The sequence below is a fragment of the Drosophila ficusphila genome, unplaced genomic scaffold, assembly GCF_018152265.1.
Source record: "Drosophila ficusphila isolate 14025-0441.05 unplaced genomic scaffold, ASM1815226v1 contig_791, whole genome shotgun sequence".
Taxonomy (NCBI): domain Eukaryota; kingdom Metazoa; phylum Arthropoda; class Insecta; order Diptera; family Drosophilidae; genus Drosophila; species Drosophila ficusphila.
Genome location: NW_025064737.1, coordinates 21,757,342 through 21,782,662, shown reverse-complemented (window position 1 = coordinate 21,782,662; position 25,321 = coordinate 21,757,342). Strand labels below are relative to the sequence as shown.

The following is a 25,321-nucleotide window of genomic DNA, read 5'->3' as shown; positions in this document are numbered from 1 at the left end:
AAAGGGATTTAAACTTTGTCTGGCCTTAAAGCAACCCAAGATGACATAATGCCATATAATTTAAGTGCAAGAAAGGAAATATAGGTTTTTTCATTTGCATCCCTTTTAATTTGAATAATCAAACACATTTTTTAGGAAGGGAGCACGTGCCACGCGAAATGCGACACTATTCAAAATGGCAATTCAAAATGTTCACTGAATCTGTCATCAAATTGCTGTCACTCCACCTTTCTTGTTATCCTGTGTCCACAAAGGCAATTCCACGAAAATATAATAAACTTAAAATTTGCGGGGGTTTGTGGTTATGGTCGTGTTCATATTTGCGTTATTAATTGAATTAATCTTTCAATAACGATGATTAATTAGGAGGGGGATCATTAAACAAAGAATGCCTGAAAGTATGCAGTCATTTTAAAATCAACTAAAAGGTTCAATTTCCGCTTAAGCGGCTCAAATATGATTAACCATTTCCTGTAAACAGGTGATGTAAAAATGGCAAGTGTTATATACGTTATTGTTGTTGTCTTATTCATTACCTCACATCAACACCTTCTGCGAGTACTTATGCCATAGATTACAAACAACCAACTGACCAAGATAACAGAAGCCGAGCAAAACAAGAATGCACTGGAGTGTTAAATTAAATGCCCATTTAATGATACCTTCAATTAAGTCCACTCAGCTGGACTTACAGCAGATTAGGGTGGTTGGGGCGGCTACCATTGTAATCGATAGCTGATAGTCGACTGCCATTTGAGGCTCGTGCTCCCCTGGATTCAAATTCACTGGCCATAAACACGAATTTCCATAGTCATTAACACAGGGCACTTGTAGAATCAGTTCCCAAATCCTTAGCGAATGGCGCAATTGAAAGCCAATCAGTAGATAAAAGTTCCATCTGATTCGTAGTTCACCCAAACACTTGCAATGCCGCCAGCAATCAGATTAATTTGAATGTACCCAAACCACCCAGTCGGCCAAAGCAATGTCAGCCGATTAAATCGGTTGCTGATAAGTTGGCCACCAGCGGACGTATAAAAGCAAGGGTTTTCCCGCCGAAGAACCATCAGTTGTCGGTTCTACTACAAAATGAAGACATTCCTTCTTCTGGCTCTCTTTGCGCTAGCTGGTAAGTTTACTTTACAATCCTACATAAAAGAATTCCCTAATTAAATTGATTTATTCCCCTTCAGTTTCGGCTGCTCCTCTGGAGGAAGCTGAGCGCGTCCATGGCGAGAATGGCTGGTACATTCCCCAGGAGGACGGCTCCTCCCAGTGGGTGGACATGGAAGTGGCTGAGGAGTGGATGGAGGCCCAGGAGAGGCTGGAGAGCCGCGGCCTCACCACCGTTCCCGTCAAGTTCTACCTGTACACCTCGTCGAACCCCACCAAGGGCACCAAGATCACGACCACCACCAAGTCCATCGACGCCTCCAACTTCAACGCTGCCCACCCCACCCGCTTTGTGATCCACGGCTGGACCCAGAGCTACACCGCCAGCATGAACAAGGACATCCGCAGTGCCTGGCTCTCCAGGGGAGACTACAACGTGATCATCGTCGATTGGGCCCGTGCCCGCTCCGTGGACTACGCCACCTCCGTCATGGCAGTCTCCTCCACCGGAAAGAAAGTCGCCAACATGATCAACTTCCTGCACTCCAACTACGGCATGTCCCTGGAGACTCTGTACGTGATTGGTCACAGCCTAGGAGCCCATGTTGCTGGATACGCCGGCAAGAACACCAACGGCCAGGTACACACCATCGTCGGTCTGGACCCCGCCCTTCCCCTCTTCAGCTACAACAAGCCCAACAAGCGCCTGAATGCCGACGATGCCTGGTACGTGGAGTCCATCCAGACCAACGGCGGAAACCTGGGATTCCTGAAGCCCATCGGCAAGGGAGCCTTCTATCCGAACGGCGGAAAGACCCAACCCGGCTGCGGATTGGACTTGACTGGCGCCTGCTCCCACGGACGCTCCACCACCTATTACGCAGAGGCCGTTTCCGAGGACAACTTCGGAACCATCAAGTGCGGAGATTACGAGGCTGCCGTCTCCAAGGAGTGCGGAAGCACCTACAGCAGTGTTCGCATGGGAGCTGACACCAATGCCTACATGGTCGATGGTGACTATTATGTTCCTGTGAACAGCAACGCTCCTTTTGGAATGATTAACTAATTGCCATGCAATAAACTTAATGTCTATGAAAGCATCTCTGTGTTTTTAATTGTAGAACTTTGTTTTTAAAGAATATTGTGGGAAAAACTATGTGTAACATGTAAATAAAAAAAATGTTAAGCAAAAAAAGACATAATATATTTTTTAGATGGAATAAAACCTATCTTGCCTCTTAAAAAAGTTAGAACCTTTTAGAACTTAGCGAAAATGCACAGCTTAAAGGATTTTTAAAGTACAACAAATAAATTCTGAGTTTATTTTTTGACCGTGAACAATGAGGTCGTCAATTATTTGTGTTCTTGGTCATGAAATGCTGTTAAAATTCGCCTTGGCGATTTCTCGCTGAACTTCCTTATCGGATCAAGCCGGATCATAAACCATTGTATTGACCAACTTCCCATTCAGCCAGACGTTTATTAGGGTGAATTAGCTCGAGGGGTTTATTGACATTTACGGCTGCTCTTGACCATTATTTCGGATTCCCTTGGCTGTTCATTAGTCATTGCAAGACAAATAATGGTTTGATTAATTATCAACAGAATTACCCCAATTTAATGTTACATCCGATCGTGTCTGGGATAAGAATCCTCAATCTTATCGTACCCTAATCTATAACTTACCGATGAAGTTAAGGATCATGACCCCGAAACCTTATCTTAAATGCGATGTTAGCACCGATAAAATTAGGTATCTTGACCCTGAACCCTATCGCTGTGCTAACGCAAGTCAAAAAGCCCAACCCCTTGACTTTCGTTCTTATCAGCTTCGTTGGAGAAAACGTGCGCTATCAGTGTAGTACAAGTTCTAATCGTTTGTATCGGTACTATCTTATTGTTCAGAAGCTGTCAAAGCTTAAGTGCTTACTGATATTAAGCGGTGATTACGGTGATTAGTGCAGGCCTATAAAAAGCGCCGACCAGGTTCCTAATTCAACACAATTGTGTGAGACCCCCAAGATGAAGGTGTTTTTTGTCCTAGCAGCTTTACTGGTAGCAGGTAAGTTCTCCAAAAGGATTCAAAAGTGTCCAAGTAATAAATGTAAACATTATTGATACTTTTTAGTGAGCGCCCTGCCCATTGAGGAGCGCGTGAATGGCGAGAACGGCTGGTTCATCCCCAAGCTCGACGGGAGCTTCGAGTGGATGGACAAGAGCGATGCCGAGGAGCTGATGGCCAACGGAGCCCAGATGGAGGGACGCATCAGCACGAACGCCGTGAACTTCTACCTGTACACCAAGTCGAACCCCACCGACGGCAAGGAGATCAAGGCCTCGTCCGGATCCGTGGACGACTCGCACTTCAACAAGGACCACGGCACCCGGTTCGTGATCCACGGCTGGACCCAGCGCTACTCCGACGACATGAACACCCGCATCACCAGGGCCTGGCTCTCCAAGGGCGACTACAACGTGATCGTGGTTGACTGGGCCCGTGCCCGATCCGTGGACTACGCCTCCTCCGTGCTGGCCGTTCCCGGAGCCGGCGCCAAGGTGGGTGAGATGATCAAGTACCTGCACGACCACCACGGCCTGGACTACGACAGCCTGGAGGTGATCGGCCACAGCCTGGGTGCCCACGTGGCCGGATACGCCGGCAAGACCGTCGGAGACAAGCGCGTGCACACCATCGTGGGTCTGGACCCCGCCCTGCCCCTCTTCAGCTACGACAAGCCCAGCAAGCGCCTCTCCACCGACGACGCCCACTACGTGGAGTCCATCCAGACCAACGGCGGCAAGCTCGGCTTCCTGAAGCCCATCGGCAAGGGCGCCTTCTACCCGAACGGCGGCAAGAGCCAGCCCGGATGCGGACTGGACGCCACCGGCTCCTGCTCCCACGCCCGCTCCGTGCTCTACTACGCCGAGGCCGTCTCCGAGGACAACTTCGGCAGCATTAAGTGCGGCGACTACGAGGAGGCCGTGGCCAAGAGCTGCGGCAGCACCTACAGCTCCGTCCGCATGGGAGCTGTTACCAACGCCTACATGGTCGACGGAGACTACTACGTTCCCGTCAACAGCGCGGCTCCCTTCGGCAAGATCGAGTAGATCCTCTATTAGTCTTCTGAATAAAGCAGCAAACTGAATACTCTCGAAAAAACATTGTATTAATTATGGTTAATTAGATGTTTGCGATACAGGGGCCTTACGCTGAAAGTATCTTATGGGACAAACACTTTTAATATATGAAGTAAATATAATCAATACAAATTTATTTAAAATTATTCTTTGTTAGGTTTTGGATTATTTTGGTTGCTAACCATCGGAAAAACTATAAACCGAAAGACCCACCAAAGTTGGTAGCTATCATAGCTTAATAAAGTACTTATAACTCAAGTGCACCGGGATTTTCGAACCACTTGAAATACCACAAGCGAAACCGAGTAGTTCTTACCAGCTGTTGAGTGCGTATATGAAAAGATTAAAAATATTTTTAGCTCCATTTACGTGGGCTTTGATTTTGGCAAAGGTTATTGTTATTTTTCATATGGCACCATATGAAGTCGATTTGGGGACTAAAAATAACTAATAATATGGCACCATATGAAATCGGTCTACTAAGTGATAACTGACTGATAAGTTACAGCCTATAAAAGCACCATCGAAAAGGTTAAGCTCGGTAGATTCTGCCAAGATCAGCATGAAAGTGGCTGTGGTTTTGGTGGCTCTATTGGCAGCAGGTGAGTTTCATAAATAATTTTGTAACAATAAGTTTTTATATAAATAAATAATTTCTTAATGTTTTAGCACATGCTCTTCCGATTGAGGAGCGTGTCAATGGAGAGAATGGCTGGTTTGTGCCCCAGGATGATGGAAGCCTTGAATGGATGGACATAAAAGATGCCGAGGAACTGTTAAGCAAGTATACTCCCATCGAAAGCCGCTCGAACGATGTGTCCTTCTACCTCTATACCAAACAAAACCCAACGAACGGCAAGGAAATATGGTCAGATGCATCCTCCATTCACGACTCCCACTTTAATAAGAACCATGGCACTCGATTTGTGATCCACGGATGGAAGGGAAAATATACCGACAGCATGAATGTCAAGATCACAAAGGCCTGGCTCTCGAAAGGGGAATATAACGTGATTGTTGTCAACTGGGAACGTTCCCAAACTGCGAACTATGTGTCATCTGTGGCAGCTGTTCCTGGAGCAGGAACCAAAGTGGGAGAGATGATCGAGTACCTGCACGAACATCACGGCATGTCTCTGGAGGATCTGGAGGTGATTGGTCACAGCTTGGGAGCCCATGTGGCTGGGTTTGCTGGGAAGAAAGTGGGGGGCAAGAGGATTCACACCATCGTGGGTCTGGACCCAGCCATGCCACTGTTCAGTTACGATAAACCCGACAAGCGTCTTAACGCCGACGATGCCTTCTATGTGGAGTCCATCCAGACCAACGGTGGTGAAAAGGGGTTCCTGAAACCCATTGGCAAGGGCACGTTCTACCCGAACGGAGGAAGGGATCAGCCAGGATGCGGCACGGATATAGGAGGATCCTGTTCCCACCATCGATCGGTGCTCTATTACGTGGAGGCAGTCACGGAGGATAACTTCGGCACCATCAAGTGCGGTGATTACCAGGCTGCTCTGGCAAATGAGTGTGGAAGCACCTACAGTAACGTTCGGATGGGAGCAGTCACCAATGCCTACATGGTCGAAGGAGATTACTATGTTCCAGTCAACAGCGAAGCTCCTTTCGGCAAGATCGAGTAGATATTATAATGGTTATCAGAATAAAATATTACATGACAAAGCATTCGGTTATTTGAGTTTCGTTGTTTATGTTATAATTAGTAATTTAATTAAGTAATTAAAACTAAATCAATTGCTCTCATATATGACAATTTGTTCCCAAGATTATACCAACTAATTAGCAATCATAGGATTCATGGTTTGTTTCACGTATGTTTTGTTCATTTGAAGAGTGTGTTCCTGCCTTGGTTCTAATTTCCTTTCAAAAAGTACTTAAAGCTTGAGTGTATTGGGGTTTTCTAACCACTTAAGTAATGACTATTATAAACGTGAAAGTATTGCACTTCGAAATTTTAGATTAAATATATTTGCCAACATTATTTGCTTAATTTTTTTTACATAGCAAGCATTATTATTGATTAATTATAACTACGCATAGATTTTTAATTTTCAAAGTATTTTAGGTATGCGTTATATTAAGGGAAAAACTATTTTATTTATAAAGTAATACAAAGATTTAATTTTATTACCATATTTATATGAGTAAATACAAATGATAATATTTTAAGTGCTCTCAAGTATTCTGTCTGGAGATAATTTACAGCCTATATAAACGCTTGTAACAAAGCTCTAGGTCACTAGATTTTGAGGAGATACCAGTATGAAAGTAATCGTGGTTCTATCAGCTTTATTAGCAGCGGGTTTGTAAAAACAATTAAATATTTGATAACTCGACCAAAAATTAATATCTTCTTGATTTTAGTGAGTGCTCTTCCTATTGAAGAGCGTGTAAATGGTGAAAATGGCTGGTTTGTACCTCAGAATGATGGAAGTCTTGAGTGGATGGACTTAAAAGATGCCGAGAAGCTCATAGAAAACAATGTTCCAATCCAAAGACTTTCCAATGAAGTGTCCTTCTACCTCTACACCAGAAACAACCCAACAGAAGGCCAGAACATCATTGCAGAGGCATCTTCCGTTCAAAATTCGCTTTTCAATAAGAACCTCGGCACTCGTTTTGTGATCCACGGATGGAAGGGAAAATACACCGACAGCATGAATGTCGATATCACCAATGCCTGGCTTTCAAGAGGGAACTTCAATGTGATCGTTGTCAACTGGGAGGGCTCCCAATCCATTGATTATGCCATGTCGGTGCGAGCTGTTCCTGCAGCTGGAACGAAAGTGGGCGAGATGATCGAGTATCTGCACGAAAATCACGGCTTGTCCCTTGATACTCTGAAGGTTATTGGACACAGTTTGGGAGCTCACGTGGCTGGTTTTGCTGGGAAGCAAGTGGGGGGTAAGAGGATTCACACCATTGTGGGTCTGGATCCCGCCTTGCCGCTTTTTAGCTACGACAAACCCGACCAGCGTCTCTCCAGCGAAGACGCTTTCTATGTGGAGTCCATTCAAACTAATGGCGGAGTGAAGGGTTTCGTGAAGCCCATTGGAAAGGCCACTTTCTACGCGAGTGGAGGAAGGAAGCAGCCAGGATGCGGAATGGACCTCGCAGGAACCTGCTCCCACGCCCGCTCCGTACTCTACTACGCCGAGGCCATCACCAATGACAATTTCGGGTCCTTAGAGTGCCAGGACTACCAAGATGCCCTGGCCAACGAGTGCGGCAACACTTTCAGCAGCGTTCGCATGGCAGCTGAAGAGAATGCCGACTCCGTGGAGGGCCACTTCTACGTGCCCGTAAACAGCGAGGCTCCATTCGGCACAGCTGAGTAGAGACCTTTGAAAAATAAATATCAAGTAAATGTGCTCCCAAATATCAAGTTCTTTGTTTTTGAGTCGGTTTATCTGCATCGCGATAGAATTCGCGGGGGTTCTAATCATTGACAGAATGTCAAGTGGTTTGTCGCACGTCAGTGGATAAGGACAGGCTGAAATCATCCTGTTTGGAATGCGAGTCGCCATTCACGAAGAGCCTTCCCATTGCAAGTCATGGTCACGTTGGGGTAATCTGAATTATGAATAGAAATCTTCACCTGCAGGGTTATCTTTTTGTTTCTATAAAAATTCTTGATAGTGAAAATATTTAAATCAAAATATTTGAACTGATTATTCTAGGTCTAAAATATCTTGCTTATCTTAGCATTTGAAATTGGAAAATAATATTAAAATGTATTTCTAACAGTGACAAAGAGTTATTGATAAACTATTGATTAATTATTTTCCAGTGCTATGTGGTAATCGCATGTCATAGAAAAGCTTTTCAGATAAAGTTTATAACTGTGTGTATTATCAGTTTTCTTGTTATGACAACGGACACTCATTAATAAATTGACTTGTTGATAATATAATAAAATATATAAGATCTTAAAATATAAGAATAAAAAGTAATACAAATTAATAGATTATGAATAACTGCTGTATCATTTTTGAGATCTTTTTAAACACGTGTTATCTGAACACGAGCAACTGATAATAGCGCTGCTAAGGCAATACGTCAACTAAGTTTGTTGCCAATCTAGAACTTTATTTCGCCAAAGGGCCAATCAATTCAATCAAATTAAATTCAAGATGGACATTCTACTTAGTCTAGATTGCCGAAACACATGGATCGCCTTTCGAACCCGCGACCACAAATTATCAAAGGAGTCGAATGTTGCGATTGGCCATCCAGTGGCCTATCTCGAGTGGTGTGCTTCAATATGTCTGAGATTGGATCGGACGATCGCACCCAGTGTCCCTATAAAGAAGCACCCATGCCACCCACAGTTGTTAGTTGAGGTTCACTTTTCGCAACGATGAAACTCTTGCTGGCGCTAGCTTTCTGTGTCTTGGCGGGTAAGTTGAAACCAAAGTTCTAGAAAGGCAAAAAAACGCGTGACTTAAATTTGAAACACTACTAAAACACGGCAACATAACCAAACTAAAGAAATCATAAATATTTTATACGTAAGGATGAGTTGTAAATGTTCATTTTCTATATTTTCCAGCTCACGCCGTGGAGGTCCGTGAGAACGGCGAGAACGGATGGTATGTGCCCCAGGCCGATGGCACCCTGGAGTGGATGGACCGCGAGTTCGCCGAGGCCTACCTGGAGACCAAGAGCCGCATGGAGGGCCGCAACGTCCTGAACCCGGTTACCTTCTACCTGTACACCCACTCGAACCGCGACAACCCGCAGGAGATCAAGGCCACCTCATCCTCCATCTCCGGCTCCCACTTCAACCCCAACAACCCCACCCGCATCACCATCCACGGCTGGTCCTCCAGCAAGGACGAGTTCATCAACTATGGAGTCCGCGACGCCTGGTTCCGTCACGGCGACATGAACATGATTGCCGTCGACTGGGGACGCGCCCGTTCCGTGGACTACGCCTCCTCCGTGCTGGCTGTTCCCGGAGTCGGTGAGCAGGTGGCCACCCTGATCAACTTCCTGCGCAGCAACCACGGCCTCAACCTGGACAACACCATGGTGATCGGTCACAGCCTGGGTGCCCATGTGTCCGGATACGCCGGCAAGAACGTCAAGAACGGCCAGCTGCACACCATCGTGGGTCTAGACCCCGCCCTGCCCCTCTTCAGCTACGACTCGCCCAACAAGCGCCTCAGCTCCACCGACGCCTACTACGTGGAGTCCATCCAGACCAACGGCGGAACCCTGGGCTTCCTGAAGCCCATCGGCAAGGGAGCCTTCTACCCCAACGGCGGCAAGAGCCAGCCCGGATGCGGAGTCGATCTGACCGGCTCCTGCGCCCACAGCCGCTCCGTGATCTACTACGCCGAGTCCGTGATCGAGAACAATTTCCCCACCATGCGCTGCGGCGACTACGAGGAGGCTGTGGCCAAGAGCTGCGGCAGCGCCTACAGCTCCGTCCGCATGGGAGCCACCACCAATGCCTACATGGTCGCCGGGGACTACTACGTTCCCGTTAAGAGCGAAGCTCCCTACGGCATGGGCAACTGAGTCCGGTTCCAATCAAATAAATCGAGTGAAAGCTCTGTGAGCTAAAGCAATATATTGAGAGCTTTGTTTACTGATATAGGGGGGATGCCTTTGTGGATCCCAAGTTTGGGTTATCGCAAGTTTAACGTCATTTTTTTAAAATATAGCAAGTCATGCTTGATTTGATTTAGTAACTTAAAAAAGTTCTTTTAGCTATTTAAAAATATTTGCGCTCATAAAAATGATTACTCAGACCATGATTTCGAGGTCAATCTTACAAACGGTCGACACTTTTTTGCTTAGCTTACAGACCACTTCCATGGAACATTTTAACTTTTTGTAAGGACAAAATAAGTTAAGATACTTCCAAGACAAAATAATTTACTTATCTGCTTGTACCTGAAAGCCGATATCTCGAAACTTAAAAATGTGAAACAAAATAATTTGGTGTTTCCTAGAATTTTGTTAAGTGCCCATAACGTCACGTTTTTCTTGGATTTGAATCGCACTGATTAGAAAGGGATCTTATCACTGTGTTTTTGTTGTTGCGCAGATTTTGATTTCTATTAATCTCGTGCAGACTGAAGGTATAAATACCAGTTCCAGGTGCGCCAATAGACCATTTAAAAAACTTTTCTTCAACGATGAGATTGTGCTTCCTTGTGCTGGGCTGCGTGATAGCAGGTAAAGACTTTGCTCTTTGAAAAAAACCGTAGTTGACATTGAATATGTTTTTATTAGCCAGCGCATGGCCTGTTGACCAACTTTCCGTCCGAGTCCATGGCGAAAATGGATGGTTTGTTCCCCAGCGGCAAGGCGGACTAAGATGGGTTGCCAAGGCGGAGGCGGAGCGTCAGTTGGCGGAGTACGAGGCCCAGGATGTCTTGGAAGGTCGTGTGTCGACCAACACGGTTAAGTTCTATCTATACACTCAGCAGAATCCGACAACGGGACAGCAGATCAAGGCCACCCAGTCTTCCATCGACTCCTCCTTCTTCAATCCCGAAAATCCAACGAGGTGGGTTTCGAATGGAAATGTTTTAACAAATAAAATATAATAAAATATTTACTATAGGATCACTATTCACGGCTGGAACTCGAACTACAAAGACGGCATTAACACCAGGGTTGCGGCTGCCTGGTTCCAGTACGGAGACTACAACATGATCGCCGTGGATTGGCAGCGAGGTCGTTCCTTGGAATACGCCACCTCAGTTGCTGGTGCCTCGGGAGCTGGCAAGAAAATCGCCGCTTTGGTTGACTTCTTGGTGGAGGGGTACGGCATGCGCTTGGACACTCTGGAGATCGTTGGCTTCAGCTTGGGTGCCCATGTGGCTGGATTCACGGCCAAGCAGGTGACCACCGGCACAGTGGGCAAGGTCGTGGGCTTGGACCCCGCCTCTCCGCTCATCAGTTACTCCAAGACAGAGAAGCGTCTGTCCAGCGATGACGCCGTGTATGTGGAGACCATCCAGACAAATGGCGCCATTTTGGGCTTCACCCAGCCAATTGGCAAAGCCGCCTTCTACATGAACGGAGGTCGATCCCAGCCAGGTTGTGGACTTGATCTCACCGGCAGTTGCTCCCACACCCGAGCTGTTCTCTACTACGTGGAGGCCCTCCTGTATAACAACTTCCCCTCGAAGAAGTGCGACACCTACCAGCAGGCCAACAAGAACACCTGCGGCGACCAGTACAGCAACATCTTGATGGGGGCCTTCATCAACACTTATATTGCCGAAGGTATCTTCTATGTGCCGGTGAACAAGGAGTCTCCGTACGGATTTGGTCAAATCAACAGCAACGAACCGACAACTACTGCTCCTGCCGTTCCTACCACCACCGTTGAAGATGAATCCACAACCGAAGAGCCTGAGGAGGTTCCATCCACAACCAAGATACCCGAGGAGCCTTCCACTACCGAAGAACCCGAAGAGTCGACTACTGCTGGCGAGGAAACCTCTTCAAAACCGGAAGAACCACAGGACTCGACGACCGAGGAGCCCGAGGAGGTTCCCTCCACAACCGAAAAACCAGAAGAGCCCGAAGACTCTACAACCCCCAAGGCACCCGAAGAAGATTCCACCACAACCGAAGTACCAGAAGATGACTCCACTACACCCGAAGAACCAGAAGAGGACTCTACTACACCCGAAGAACCTGAAGAAGACTCTACTACACCCGAAGAACCAGAAGAGGAGTCTACTACACCCGAAGAACCAGAAGAGGACTCTACTACACCTGAAGAACCAGAAGAGGACTCTACTACACCCGAAGAACCAGAAGAGGACTCTACTACACCCGAAGAACCAGAAGAGGACTCTACTACACCCGAAGAACCAGAAGAGGACTCTACTACACCTGAAGAACCAGAAGAGGACTCTACTACACCCGAAGAACCAGAAGAGGACTCTACTACACCTGAAGAACCAGAAGAGGACTCTACTACACCCGATGAACCAGAAGAGGACTCAACTACACCGGAAGAGCCAGAAGAGGAATCAACTACACCGGAAGAACCAGAAGAGGACTCTACTACACCCGAAGAACCAGAAGAGGACTCTACTACACCCGAAGTACCAGAAGATGATGATACCACCGCTGCTCCAGAGGATGATATAGAAGAATCGACAACCGAGAAACCAGAAGATGACTCTACTACCACCGAGGAACCCGAAAACGACTCCACAACCCCCGAAGAACCTGAAGATTCGACCACTACTGCTCCAGAAGACGGAGGGGATGACGATACGACCGAAGAGCCAGAAGAAGACCCTACTACCACCGAGGAACCAGAAGATGACTCTACTACCCCCGAAGAACCTGAAGATTCGACTACATCAGCTCCCGAAGACGGAGGGGATGAAGAAACGACCGAAAAGCCAGAAGAAGACTCTACAACTCCAGAAGAGCCCGAAGATTCCACCACTGCTGCCCCAGAAGATGGAGGAGATGTTGATACCACCTCTCCTCCGGAGGACGAGGACTCCACCACCGAAGAGCCTGAGGAAGTGTCAACGACTGCTGCTCCTGAGGTTCCCACAACAACTGTGAAACCCACTGAACTTCCTTCAACCACAGCGGTTCCCATTGAAGTTCCCACCACTACTCTTTCTCCCGAAATTCCACCTACTATCCCGCCAAAAGATGACAATCTTGCCCCTGCAGGAACCAAAAATATCTTGATCTTCAACGTCTTTTTGGTTAATGTTAAAATCGAAAAATAGTAAATTAACAAAAGCATTTTCGTTAAATGCCAGCCACTCAGGTTGTAAAAAGCAATAAAACCAAAGCAATATTTGATTTCCATTACCTACTCAATACCACAGATGGTCGCGGAATTTTAATTCAGTTGCCTAGCAATATTAATAAATTAGAGAAGAATTTACCTAGCTTCCGGTGTGATTCATTAAAGAATGATAGTAACCAAAAATCCATGCTTTATTTTTAGTTAATCAGCAACTGATTATTGTTGAGACAGAAATCGTACAGGCCAGTATACAAGTTCCCTTATCGCATTAGCCAGTCACTGCTGCTTTCAATGGCGGCAATAAAAAACTTTCCTACAAGTTCCAGCTACCATATGCTTACTTACCAATTAACTTGATTTACCAACTTGAAACTTATCGCTTGAGCTTATTTATTATTCATGGGAAGTCAACCTTCTTTAGTATAGTATAGATAATATTCAGGGCGTTAATGTTACTGTTCCTAGACATCATTACTCTTTTTTTTTTGGTTTAAGAATTATTCGACTTATATGTATCCTGACCTTACACACACATTTCATCCTCATCAACAAGGCACTCTCTTTGAAGAACACTGAAATATTCTCCAGAAGCACATTTGAGGTTGGAAACTTCTCCTCCAATGCATAGTCTGTATCCTGCGCAATCCTGTGGATTTTCCTCGCGAGCTCCTTCATCACAAACTTCAATATTGGTCACACAAATTCCCCTCCTGTCCACCAAGCAGACCTTCAATATGAAATCGAAGTAGGATCCACTAGGACACTGTTCCACAGACAGTCTTCCATTTACGCACTCCAGATATCCTGCACAGTTGTTGGGATCCATCTTCAGTTGTCCTTCAGGGCACTGCTGCTCAACGAAATCACCAACAACACTCTCATTGTATGGAATAAGTATTTCGTCTTCCGACTTTAAACACACTCTGTGGACATCAACTAGGCAATCTCTTTCGGCCGCGTTGTAGTATCTTCCCGGAGGACACTGTAGGTTTTTAACCACACCTCGGATGCACTGCCTGTATCCAGCGCAATCCTGTGGATTTTCTTCGCGAACTCCTTCGATACAAAATTTTATGTTAGTGGCACACACAGCCCTAATATCCACGGAACAATTCTTTAAAGTGTAGTTATAAAAAAACCCAGCGGGACACGTTTCCTGCCTCAGAACTCCATCAACGCATTTGAGGTATCCTGCACAGTTATCGGCATTTAATCTCAACTCTCCTTCTATACACTGTGCAACTGGGTCATAGGATGTAAGCTCTACAGCAGAATCAGTTGTTTGAATATCAGGGACCGCACTCTCTGTATTTAAATCTAGCACCTCATCTTTAAAATATTCCTCTTCAAACTTCTCATTGGATTTAGGAATTTCCAGAGCAGAATCTGTTGGTTGCAAATCGGCTACAGTACTTTCCGTATATAAATCACTGGAATAAACCTCGTCTGAATCGGTGCTTTGAGGATAAGAAACAGTACTCAACAAACTTTGGATTTCAGTAACCTTTTCATGAGCAGAATCAGTAGTTTGCGTATCAGCTACAGTACTTTCCGTATTTACACTACTAGAAATATCCTCATCTGAATTGCTACTCTGGATAAAGGTTACACTACTCCTAATAACACTATTTTGTATTTTTTCCTTGTAATATTTATCATTATAATTTTTGGTGAAAATTATCTTTTGTTGAGCAGAATCAGTAGTTTGCGAATCGGTTACAGTACTTTCCGTATACACATTACTGGGGTAATCGGCTTCTGAGTCGGTACTTTGCGAATAGGAAACATTACTCCCGGTTAACTCATTTTGTGCTTTATCCTTCTTATATTCATCGTCAACATTTTTATTTTTAGTGACACAAACACCTTCACTGTCCACCAAACAGGATTCCAATTTCGGGTCGTAGTAAGATCCACTGGGACACGGTTCCTTCACGAGTTCTCCATCTATGCATTTAAGGTATCCCGCACAGTTATTGGGATCCAGTGTCAGTTGTCCTTCAGAGCATTTTGCTGGTGGATCAACACATACTCCATTCAAATCGACAACGCAGACTTTATAAGTCGGCTCAAAGTAAGTTCCACTAGGACAGATCTTAGCTGCAAGCTCTCCATTTTGGCAGTTGAGGTAACCGGCGCAATTGTTGGGATCCGCCTGAACTTCACCTTCGTTGCATTGACTCGCTGATGAGCAGACGCCATTCTCATCCACCTGGCACAGCTTGAAAACGTCTTCGAAATAACTGCCACTGGGGCACTTCTCCTTCACAAGGACTCCATTTACACACTGCAGATATCCAGCACAATCCTCGGAATTCACTTGTAATTCTCCCTCCGCACATATTTCTCTTTTAGAAGTGCAGAACGCAGCGCGATCAAAGCTGCAGCTTTTTGATATGGCATTGAAGTAGGTTCCTTCAGGACATTTCTCTTTCACCAGATTTCCATTAAGGCACTTCAAGTAAGCAGCACAGTCTTCCAAATCCCTCGAAACGTAGCCTTCAAAACATTTTTTCCTCGAAGTGGGACAGACATTAAACTCATCCACAATGCACACCTCATTGTTTACCTCAAAATAACTTCCATTGGGACAATTCATGTGCACGGCTTCATCATCGAGACACTGAAAATAGCTGGCACAATCATCGTTGTCGACCGCCACTGATCCTTCAGTACATTTTACAGAATCCTTGATAACTGACGCTAGAGAAGGCCGCATAAGGAAAATTAAGGACCATGTCGAACACACTGAACCAAGAAGAACTCAATTAATTTTGAAAACTTTATATTTTGGGTAAGGAAATCTCACCGTGGTAAATCATCCGTAGTCGTTGCAAATTCATGTTCTTTAGTTTTTTCAATAGAAACCGTTTATTGCAGTCACAGCTTTTATACTGCAGCTCCATTAGCACTATTGTTGTCACCGATAAGATAGTCTGGTGACCTTGTCATGAAGAAGTTACATATGTCTCGCCACAAGTGGCAAATAGACAATGTGGGAAAAAACTTCCCAGAAATGACTCAGCAACAGAATCATTTTTACAAGTTGAATAATAGTCAACAAATATCAACCATGTAACAATGTAAACTTGAAGATTTTAAGGGACAGCTGAAAAGGATTTGTTTCCGGAAAACCCAAATTAAAATTTTTCTTCAGACTGAAAAGGGAATATTTACATCAATGAATGACAAAACACGAACTTTGTAAGGCATGGTTGAATTCCCACTTTGTGTCAACTGATTTGCATATTTTCACAACTGGTTTTCCCCACTTGTTTGGGCTGAGGTTTCCGTCGAAATTTCTGCATATCCTAGCGACGCCAACTAACAAATTAACATACGAAAGGAGCCCATGAGCATTTATTGCTTTTTAAGCAAAGGTCAAAAGGTCTGAGACGTGTCGGCGAAGACGGCCAACACATGCCACATCATCTGCCAGTCACTTCGGGACTCATTATTCACTTTTGCCAGCATTATTAAAGCCGTCAGCCTTTAATCCCAGTGATTTTCCACTCCCAATCACTCGTTAATTTATCAAAACACAAAGGGCCAAGGCTTTTTCACGGCTTTTCACTCTATTTTCCCCGATTACGGAGCGGAAAACCTTTGATAGTCGTGTGTTGTTGTGGGAATTTTAGGTATGCCAAGCATCCTAAAACACTACCAATGTTTGCCCACTTGCACGCCAATAAATATTCCGTTTGTTGCTCAAAAGGGAATCGTGCCCTGACTCCCCCTCTTTTGGTTGAAGTTCACGCATTCTCGAACGTTTTTAGTGGCTCGTTTTCCAAACGGCCCAAAGGTACACAGGACAAACGCTTTTGGCCGGCTAATGACACAGGTCCTTTTACTGCTCAATGTGGACAACTGGGCCAACTAACAAGTGTCAACAATTGGCGCAGTTCTGGGAATTCAACACCATTATTGCCTGCTTTTCCCAGTTTCCAAATTGCAAAACGTCGCAAGAACATTAAAGAATATTTAAAGTTTAAAAAATGTCAAAAATATTTTTAATAAGGCCAAATAGTGACTTACAGTGGAACCAATCACTGCTTTGAGCAATTTATGACCAAGGTTACCGAGCCCTATCAATTTTTGGACGATTAAAAATAAATGATTTTTTGGCAATTTTCGCAATACAAATTTCCATCAACTTATTAAGTCTTTAAAATTCCAACAATATAACACAGAACCCGTTTAGAAGGTATTTTTCGTCTGTGTATTTTCGCATTTAATAAGCACAAAGACCTCCTACGAACACATTTGTTCGGATCAGTTGTCTTTAACAATGGGCTCTCCATTTCTATTAAACAGGACTCTCGCACAACAGCTGAAATAATTCACAGGGCCGTCAAATGTGAAAGGCTAATGCAGTCCTCATATGGGAACATTATGCACAAGCTTGACTTGTAATCTTCAGTGTAGGCAAAACCCACATGAAGTAAAAAAAATTTTTAAATTAATTTTTTTTCAACATGTTATTTGTACTGGCACGTGATTTTAAGCAACGAAAAAGAGAAGCACCACTAAGAGAATTTGCCTGAGCACTTCGCCGAATTTTGTATGCATATTTGTGTTATTTGGCAGGTCCTTTTGTCATATGTTGAACATATTGAAAATAAATTTTTGCATAAATATTTCACAAGACAGTTTTATTTTTTTGGCTAAGATTTTTGGCCTGCTTCGTATTTTCAAGAAAATTTGCATATAACTTTTTTCATGCTCATCCCAAAACGCAGTTCTTATCAAAGAGGAAACCGTAGGAAAGGCAATAAAATAATGTGAGTCAGTGTGCACAAAAATCCCCCAATCACTTAAAACTTTTTGGCAAGTAAACAAAGCTCTTGACTGAGCAAAGAGCAACCTTCAAAGCTATGAATTTTTAATATTGGCAGCTGAGGTGGCATCAGTCTCAGTGCATCTTGCAGATTGCTTATGAGATTATTCAAAAGCCGTATAAGATGAGCACACAAACTGAATTTTGCTCACTTGCCTAGCCAAAATAAAATTTTATAAACACACAATAGTTTTTTGTGCCTGCAGTCAGTCAACTGTTCGAAAGTTTTTCTACAGGCATTTGTGTGTATTTTAAGTGTAAACAAATTCAATTTGATGCTTTCATATCGTTTCCCTGGTTATCTTACTATACAAGTTCGCAGAGTTCTTTTAAGCATTTTAAGTGCTTTGAATTCAAAAGTTTTAAAAACAAAGAATACAAAGTCTAGTAAAAAAAATAGAAACAAAAAACGTTGCCGAGAGATAAAAAAAGTTTGTAAAAGCGCGGTCTATTCATTCTTCCCATTAAACCATATTTACTACGTTAAAGCCATTCCTATTATTTTTCATTTCTGTATTCGTTTATTAACTCTTTCGCTACGTTGAATAAAAATACGGATGGTAACAATTCAAGGAACTTTATTAAGCAAATAAAATTGCCATTTTCTGCTATCAATATCAATTCTTTGGTAACAATTAATTTTTGTACGAAACAAGGAAGTTTATTAAGCAAATAAAATTGCCATTTTTTGCTATCAATATCAATTCTTTGACGTTCTGTCAATTGCACAGCCAATAATGGGCATTTAATCAGAACCCTTGACGGTTTTGTTTAATAATTTACCTTTTGGAAAGCTTTAAAGAACACATAAAGGGGCGATCAATGATGAATTCGAGTCCGAAATGCGCTACGAAAAATAAACATTACAGGCAAACAATAATGAAAAACCAAATCAAACGGATGTCTGTCAATGTCAATTTACTTTTATTTATGATGCTGCTGAAAATGATTGGGAAATAGTCTGCCGTGAGTTGAGGATATACTCGTACATAAGTGCCGACAAAGTGTTGATATGGCTAATATTGATTTTGGCAGCTTCCTCCGATCAGGCGGCACAAATGCAAATGTCACAAAGCTGGATGTTTCGACTAAATCAATATGCCATAAGCCATAATCCATGTAGACAAGGCATACAGATAACAGCAAGTCAAAGGCGGCAATAAATCTGTGTGCATCGCTCGACACGCGTTGACATTAAAACGACACATAAGGAGGGCCAAGAGTGGCGCGGCAGTAAACAGGCTAAAAAAAGAAAATCTCAGACCAATCTTGCCGCTTAAATCAAGGGAAGGCCTATTAAAGCTCGACGGAGGAGTCCCGAAAATGGAACTCACAAAGTGATTTCATTGCAAATTGATGATAAAATATGCGTTGACCTACAACGCACACATGAAGAAATTTGCTAAAGAGACTTAGCCGTAAAATGCTCCATTTAGCTAGGTGCTGCATAATTTACAATTAACAAGTCCACGTTTTGTCGTCTGTTGTCACCGAGAAGCAAATGGATGGGAAACTAAGGATATAAGCCCGGCTAAACTCCATTTCATACAATATTTACAGCAGCAGCAGTGACAACGTTGCGTATGCTTTTTATTTTTATTTTGTTCAACCAAACTGCTGTTCCTGCTGCACAAGAATGTGCTGATTGATGGTATTTCCGGCGAAGACTAAGGATAATGCAATCCAAATACGAGTTTATTGTGAAATTGTATTTCCGAGAACTTTTAAAGGGCATTAAAGCGATGAGCTTCTAAGCCACCAAAGCTATAGTTTAAAGTTCAATCATTTTATTCATCTATTTTTTTTTTCCAAAGAAAAAAACTAATGCATATTTTGTAGTGAACTTTTGATGTTAATGGAAAATGGCTCGCAAAAAAAGGTGGTCCTGTGTGTCAGGGAAAAACGAAATCTAAATTGACACATATGTCAGGCGTGTCAAAGACTTGTAACGTTTATTGACAACATCCCGAAAGCCGTATAAAAATTCTGGTCATGTGTCCGTAGTTAATCCCAACCAGAACCGAACGACCGACCTGATGTGTGAAACTCAGCCAAATGCTAACGAGCGGAAAAAACAAGCCAGATGCCGGCGGAGAGGACAAGCTGATTAGCGGGTAAACAAAGCTCATTACAACTTACCTGTCGAATTGCAACGCGGTGAATGGGAGACAATGGCAATGTCAATGTCAATGCCAAATGTAATGGCCTGAAAGAATGGCACTCGGTTTCACTTGCACTCACTCACTCTCCGAATTACGTACACGCACCGTTGGCCGAATGGTAATGGTCGCCGTTTAATAATTGTTTATTGTTCACTGATTGTTTTTTCACTGTTTATTGCCACCCACCGAAGTGAATTGAATGGCTGTTTTTAATGGGCTTATAAGTCCGATTTCGGTAACCGCGAACGTGGCGATGGACGATGGGGAAAAAGTGAAGGAGCACGCCCACCAACGATGCGACTCGCGCGAACACAAAAAGCGAACTGAATGTGCCGGCGGAATTTCCATCCGACTTTTTAGCTGGCTGACTGATCAGCCGCCACGAAACTCGGGCACGAACTACTCGACACCGGGCACTCGACACTCCTGCTCCTTTTTTTCGGCTGCCACCCACATGTTGCTGCAACGCTCTGCGCAGGCACCGAAATTTTGGCGGGAAGTCTTGGCAACATGTTGCCACTGGCCACAAACCCTTCTGCCTGCTATGATGGCTATAACTATTACGATTATTGGCCGCAGAGCAATGAGGAAAGCCATCAACAGTGGGCCTACCGCAGAAATTAACAAATCGTAACGCAATTAAGCAGGCTGTAAATTCGCCAAGGTCACGTCTTCACACAGGGTCAATTATCATTTCGGCCGGCCTTAGCCATCATTAAATCACTGAAACGAGAAATTCATTGTGGTATTTTGGTTCAATACATTGCTGGAATGGGCCATCAGTTGTGAATTAGCAAAAGAGGGGATAGTAAGAATAAACTATTATTATTATTATTATTATTATCTAATGCTAACTTATAGTTAAAAACTATAACCTAACAATGGTTTCATTTTTAGAGCTATAGCAGCAACAGGCCTTAAGCTCGCTTTTTGTAGTTTAGCAGTTGTGATTATTATTTTTATTGTATTTTACAGATTTTTTATATCTTATATAGTATGTTGCAATTATTAAGGAAAAGTATAATTTTCTGGGTGTTGATTAAATTAGGATTTGAGATACTGTGGAGAGGGTCTTGGGAGTTGAACAATGCAGTTCGTTGGAGAGTAAGGGCGGGACAAGAGGTAAAAATATGGGTTAGGGTAATTGGGTTGTTGTTGCACATGGGGCAGATAGAGGAAAGGTTTATATCAATGTAATGCGCGTTGGTGAGCTTGGTGTGTCCAAGTCGTATTCTGTTGATGATAATTTGGTGTCTTCTATTCATTTCGTATTTGTGTGGGAATGTTGGGGGTTTTATAAGTTTGTACCAAGGAGAGGCTGTTTCCAAGGTGTCTATCAGTTCATTGTCTGAGCATTGTTTAAGGAGGCGAGCAATGTCAGTAAAGTTGTAGTTAGGGGTGTATATAAGGGGGGATTGAAGGGTAAGTTTGGCAAATGAGTCAGCAGTTTCGTTACCTTTTATTCCTATGTGGCTAGGAATCCAAATAAGGCTTATTTTTGGGAAGTTTTTGGTTAGGATGTTTCTTATTGATGTTATATAGTAGGAGTGTTTATTGTGGTTTTTAATCGAGTTAAGGGAGGAGAGGGAGTCAGTGCAGATTGCGTGTTTTCCAGACTTTCTTTGACAAAGTTTTGTGGCTTCTAGGATGGCAATGATCTCGCTCGTGTAGGAGGAAGAGTACATTGGAAGTAGACCGGATTTTAAAAGGTTATTTTCATCGGTAATACTGAATCCAGATATACCATCAGCCTTAGAACCGTCAGTATATACAAAATTGTGTTGTGGGTATGAGGATTGTAAGGACCTGAAAAGTTGTTGGTAGGTTGTTGCAGGGGTATTTTGTTTATTATGAGATGACAGAATAGTATCTATAGCTTTATGTATGGTTGGCATATTAAATTTATTACATTTACTGGTTCGGATAGGAGAAACGGGAAGAGATAGATGGTTGCATGTTTTGATTATTCTGTCTATGGTACTAGGGTATTTGTATATTCTTTTGTGTGGCTTTATTAGTTTAGTTATATGGGTGTCGTGGGCGAAAAGGATATTTTTACTTAATTTGGCTGTAAGGAAGTTTCGTTTTTGTTCTATTGTGTTTGTTTTAGATTCTAGTAGTAAGTTGTTTACTGGAGTGGTTCGATAGGCTCCCATGGCTGATCTTAGAGCTGCATTTATTATTGTTTTTAAGCAGTTTAATTTAGATTTGGGAGAATACCCGTAAATAGGCAGGCAAAAATCGATTTTTGAAATAAGGATAGATTTAATAGTATTGATAAGAGTGGATGTGTTACAGTTATATTTAAGGGAAGAGAGATGTTTGATGATATTTAAAGGTTTTAATAGTTCTGTTTTTAATTTTGAAATATGGTTGGACCAGGTGTATTTGTTGTTAATAGTAAGACCTAGTATTCTGAGGGAGTTGGTATTGGGAAATTTTGTGTCGCCTGTAAGGATATTGGCAGAACAGTTATGTTTTCTGCATATATGAAGAACTTGGCATTTTTCTTTCGATAGGATTGATCCTGAGTAAGTACACCAGTCGTCTATTTGAGAAAACAGGGTTTGAAGGTTGGAAGTGGGGTTTTTTTGTTTATTGTGTTCGATTATAAGATGGAAGTCATCGGCGTAAGCTGTTAGTTTTATTTCTTTGTGTACGGAGATAATATTGGAGAGTGCGTTGTAAGCTATAAGAAAGAGAATTACTGAGATTGGAGACCCCTGGGGGATGCCATTATTGAGTGGGAAAATGTTTGAAAGGTTGTTGCCGGATTTAATAATTATCTTTCTGTTTGTCATAAAGTTAAGGACGTAATTTAATATGCGTTTGCCAATTTTCCATTCCTTCAGCTGGTTAATTACGGAGTGTATGCCAATTTTATCAAATGCCTTGTTGAAATCAAGAGAGATCAATGTGATGTGTTTCTTGAGGGAGAGGGATCTAGTTGCTATGTGGTCTACTAAAAGTAGACTGTCTATGACAGATCTTCCCCTTCTAAATCCAATCTGATGGCTGTTGATTAGATTGTTATTTAAAACAAACCACCACAGTCTCTTGGCGATAATTTTATCAAGTGTTTTGGCGAGGCATGAGTTTAGGGATATAGGACGGTACGATTTTAGGTCTGTTTTAAGTTTTTGGGGTTTTAGAATAGGAAGTACTAGGCTATGTTTGTAGGCTTGGGGGATTGAGGAATCTAGGATTGAGTTAAAGTGGTTAAGGACTCTATGTTTGAATGATATAGGGGAGTTGTTGATCATAATGTAAGAGATGCGATCTAAGCCAGGAGTTTTGCCTTTCAGGGAGTTGAGTGCGCTGCTGAATTCAATGAATGAAATGTCCTTTTCTATTTCGAGTGCAGAATTGGAGGGTTGGTAGTCTATGGTGGGGTTTAAGAGAGATTTGTTAGTGCGAAAAGTTGGAGAAAAGTTACTGTCGTCGCCTTCTTTGGACCAGGCAAGTCCAAAGGAGTTAGCAATTTCGCTTTGGGATGTTCTGGGGGTGGGGAAGGAAGGGTCGTTAATGCAATGTATATGCTTTGAGGGGTAAAAACCGCAAAGCCGCCTGATGTTGGACCATGTTCTAGCTGGAGATGAGAAGGGGCTAATATCAGAAGTGAAATTGAAAGTAGAGATGCGTTTGGCTTCTCTAACTGCTTTTTTTAGTTTCGCGTTGGCTTTTTTGTATTCAATTGTATTATAAGTAGTAATGTTGCGCTTTAATATAGACCACTTAGACGCTTTGGCTTTCTTCAAAATTGATAAGTTTTGATTCCACCAAGGGACTGTTCTAGGAAATTGAAAAGTAGTGTTCTGGGGGATAGATTGGTGCGCGCTTTGGATAATAATTTTTCTTAACATAGCTGCTTCTTTATTGACATTTTCGCTTGGAGGCTTGTCAGTAGAATTGTATCGAAAAGATTTTTTGTATGCTTCCCAGTTTGCTTTTTTTAGGTTAAAGGAGGGTTTGGAGGTGTAGGATGAGGGGGAGGTATTAAGGTTCATTGAGATTAAAATAGGGAGGTGATCACTACCGTAGAGGTCGTCTATTGTTTCCCAGAGAAATTCTGGGGCTATATTGGATGAAGAAAAGGATAAGTCTATATGTGTGAAAGAGTTGTGTGTGGAGAAGTGGGTGGGACTTTTGTCGTTTAATAAGATGTAATCTGAACGGTCTAGGAATTTGGCAATAATATTGCCTCTGGCATTAGGGCTAGGTGAGCCCCAGTAGGGGTGCCAGCTGTTAAAGTCTCCGAGGACTAACGTGGGAGTGTTGTCGAAACAGAGGACGTTTTCTAAGTTATTTCTGTTAAAGGGCTTGGTTGGTGAAATGTAGGCTGATATTATGTTTAGTTTAAGTTTAGTGTCTATTGAGACTCCAGTTGCTTCGAAGTCTTGGGTGATTGAGATTTGTCTTTGAGATATTGAGTTATGTATCAGGAGTGCTGCGCCCCCGTAAGAGTTGGAGCAGCATTGTTGGTAGAGTGTGTAGTTAATGGGAATGGGTAGAGAGTTAAAGTTGGTTATGTGTGTTTCTTGTAGGGCAAGGATTAGGGGGTTAAAGGTCTTGATCAGGGATTGGAGTTCGATGTAGTTATTTCTATATCCATGGATGTTCCATTGAATAATTTTAAGCATTAAATGTAAGGGGAAGGAGTATTACTTAGTACTAGTTTGAGCGATTAGTTTTTAAAGTTCAATAACAATAATAAACTAAAAAAGAAAACTATTTAAAGCTCTTCTTCAGAGCTATTGCGATTGGCTAATTTGCTTAATTCGTTTGCTAATTTTGATGTGTTTATGGGCTTAGATTTGTCAGATTTGTCTTTAGCCTTGAGGGAGGGTTTGGAAATTACATTTGATTTATCTTTAGTTTGGCTTCTAAGCTTACGATCGGATTCAAGGGTTGTATTTTTAGAGCGGGTAGCGGTGACTTCTGCGGAGGTTTCAGTATCCATATGTTCGATGCCGGGGTTTGTTGTTTGCTTGATGAGTTTGGACGAAGTGCTGGGTAGTGGATTGATAATGTCGTTGTAGTTCCTTATTTCACGGTTGGTGTTAGTGTTGGTGCCTTCGGTGCTGGCAGTCTTTGGAGCTTGGTTTTCTGTGATTGTAGGTTTTTCGGAGGATGCTATCTTGGAGTACGGGGTAGATTGGTGGGTGTGGCGCGTGTGATAGATTTTTGTGGCGGTTTTGTAGTCGACTTTTTGTAGTGTTTTAATTGTTATTATTTCTTTTTGTTTAATGAAGGCTGGGCATGTTTTATCTAGGGGACTGTGGTTGTATTCGTTGT

The 25,321-nt window shown here is 42.9% G+C and overlaps 8 protein-coding genes across 9 annotated transcripts in view; 6 read left to right on the top strand and 2 right to left on the bottom strand.

Moving 5' to 3' along the window:
• The window catches only part of LOC108086537 (RYamide receptor), a 57,920-nt gene extending 37,593 nt beyond the window's left edge, over positions 1–20,327 (bottom strand). For both annotated transcript variants that reach the window (XM_017183474.2, XM_017183475.2), the window contains exon 1: positions 20,004–20,327. The gene's annotated coding sequence lies outside the window, so the exon portion shown is untranslated. The remainder of the gene's footprint in view (positions 1–20,003) is intronic.
• LOC108086538 (phospholipase A1-like) lies at positions 1,081–2,213 on the top strand. Its single transcript, XM_017183476.1, has 2 exons — positions 1,081–1,129; positions 1,194–2,213. Exons 1-2 carry the CDS (start codon positions 1,090–1,092, stop codon positions 2,177–2,179), a joined length of 1,026 nt encoding a protein of 341 aa, XP_017038965.1. The 5' UTR covers positions 1,081–1,089; the 3' UTR covers positions 2,180–2,213.
• Positions 3,127–4,273, top strand: LOC108086541 (phospholipase A1). The gene is made up of 2 exons (XM_017183478.1): positions 3,127–3,175; positions 3,242–4,273. Exons 1-2 carry the CDS (start codon positions 3,136–3,138, stop codon positions 4,219–4,221), a joined length of 1,020 nt encoding a protein of 339 aa, XP_017038967.1. The 5' UTR covers positions 3,127–3,135; the 3' UTR covers positions 4,222–4,273.
• Positions 4,814–5,914, top strand: LOC108086544 (pancreatic triacylglycerol lipase). Its single transcript, XM_017183482.1, has 2 exons — positions 4,814–4,853; positions 4,921–5,914. Exons 1-2 carry the CDS (start codon positions 4,814–4,816, stop codon positions 5,892–5,894), a joined length of 1,014 nt encoding a protein of 337 aa, XP_017038971.1. The 3' UTR covers positions 5,895–5,914.
• On the top strand, positions 6,523–7,651 carry LOC108086542 (phospholipase A1 VesT1.02). The gene is made up of 2 exons (XM_017183479.2): positions 6,523–6,574; positions 6,637–7,651. Exons 1-2 carry the CDS (start codon positions 6,535–6,537, stop codon positions 7,608–7,610), a joined length of 1,014 nt encoding a protein of 337 aa, XP_017038968.1. The 5' UTR covers positions 6,523–6,534; the 3' UTR covers positions 7,611–7,651.
• On the top strand, positions 8,616–9,850 carry LOC108086543 (phospholipase A1). The gene is made up of 2 exons (XM_017183481.1): positions 8,616–8,672; positions 8,825–9,850. The coding sequence occupies exons 1-2, from the start codon at positions 8,633–8,635 to the stop codon at positions 9,796–9,798; spliced, it is 1,014 nt and encodes a 337-aa protein (XP_017038970.1). The 5' UTR covers positions 8,616–8,632; the 3' UTR covers positions 9,799–9,850.
• On the top strand, positions 10,418–13,169 carry LOC108086535 (cell surface glycoprotein 1). The gene is made up of 3 exons (XM_017183472.2): positions 10,418–10,461; positions 10,519–10,795; positions 10,853–13,169. The coding sequence occupies exons 1-3, from the start codon at positions 10,422–10,424 to the stop codon at positions 13,002–13,004; spliced, it is 2,469 nt and encodes an 822-aa protein (XP_017038961.2). The 5' UTR covers positions 10,418–10,421; the 3' UTR covers positions 13,005–13,169.
• Positions 13,401–15,859, bottom strand: LOC108086536. The gene is made up of 2 exons (XM_017183473.2): positions 15,837–15,859; positions 13,401–15,775 (listed from the first exon to the last, which is right to left on the bottom strand). Exons 1-2 carry the CDS (start codon positions 15,847–15,849, stop codon positions 13,551–13,553), a joined length of 2,238 nt encoding a protein of 745 aa, XP_017038962.1. The 5' UTR covers positions 15,850–15,859; the 3' UTR covers positions 13,401–13,550.
• Positions 20,328–25,321: the final 4,994 nt, after the last annotated feature.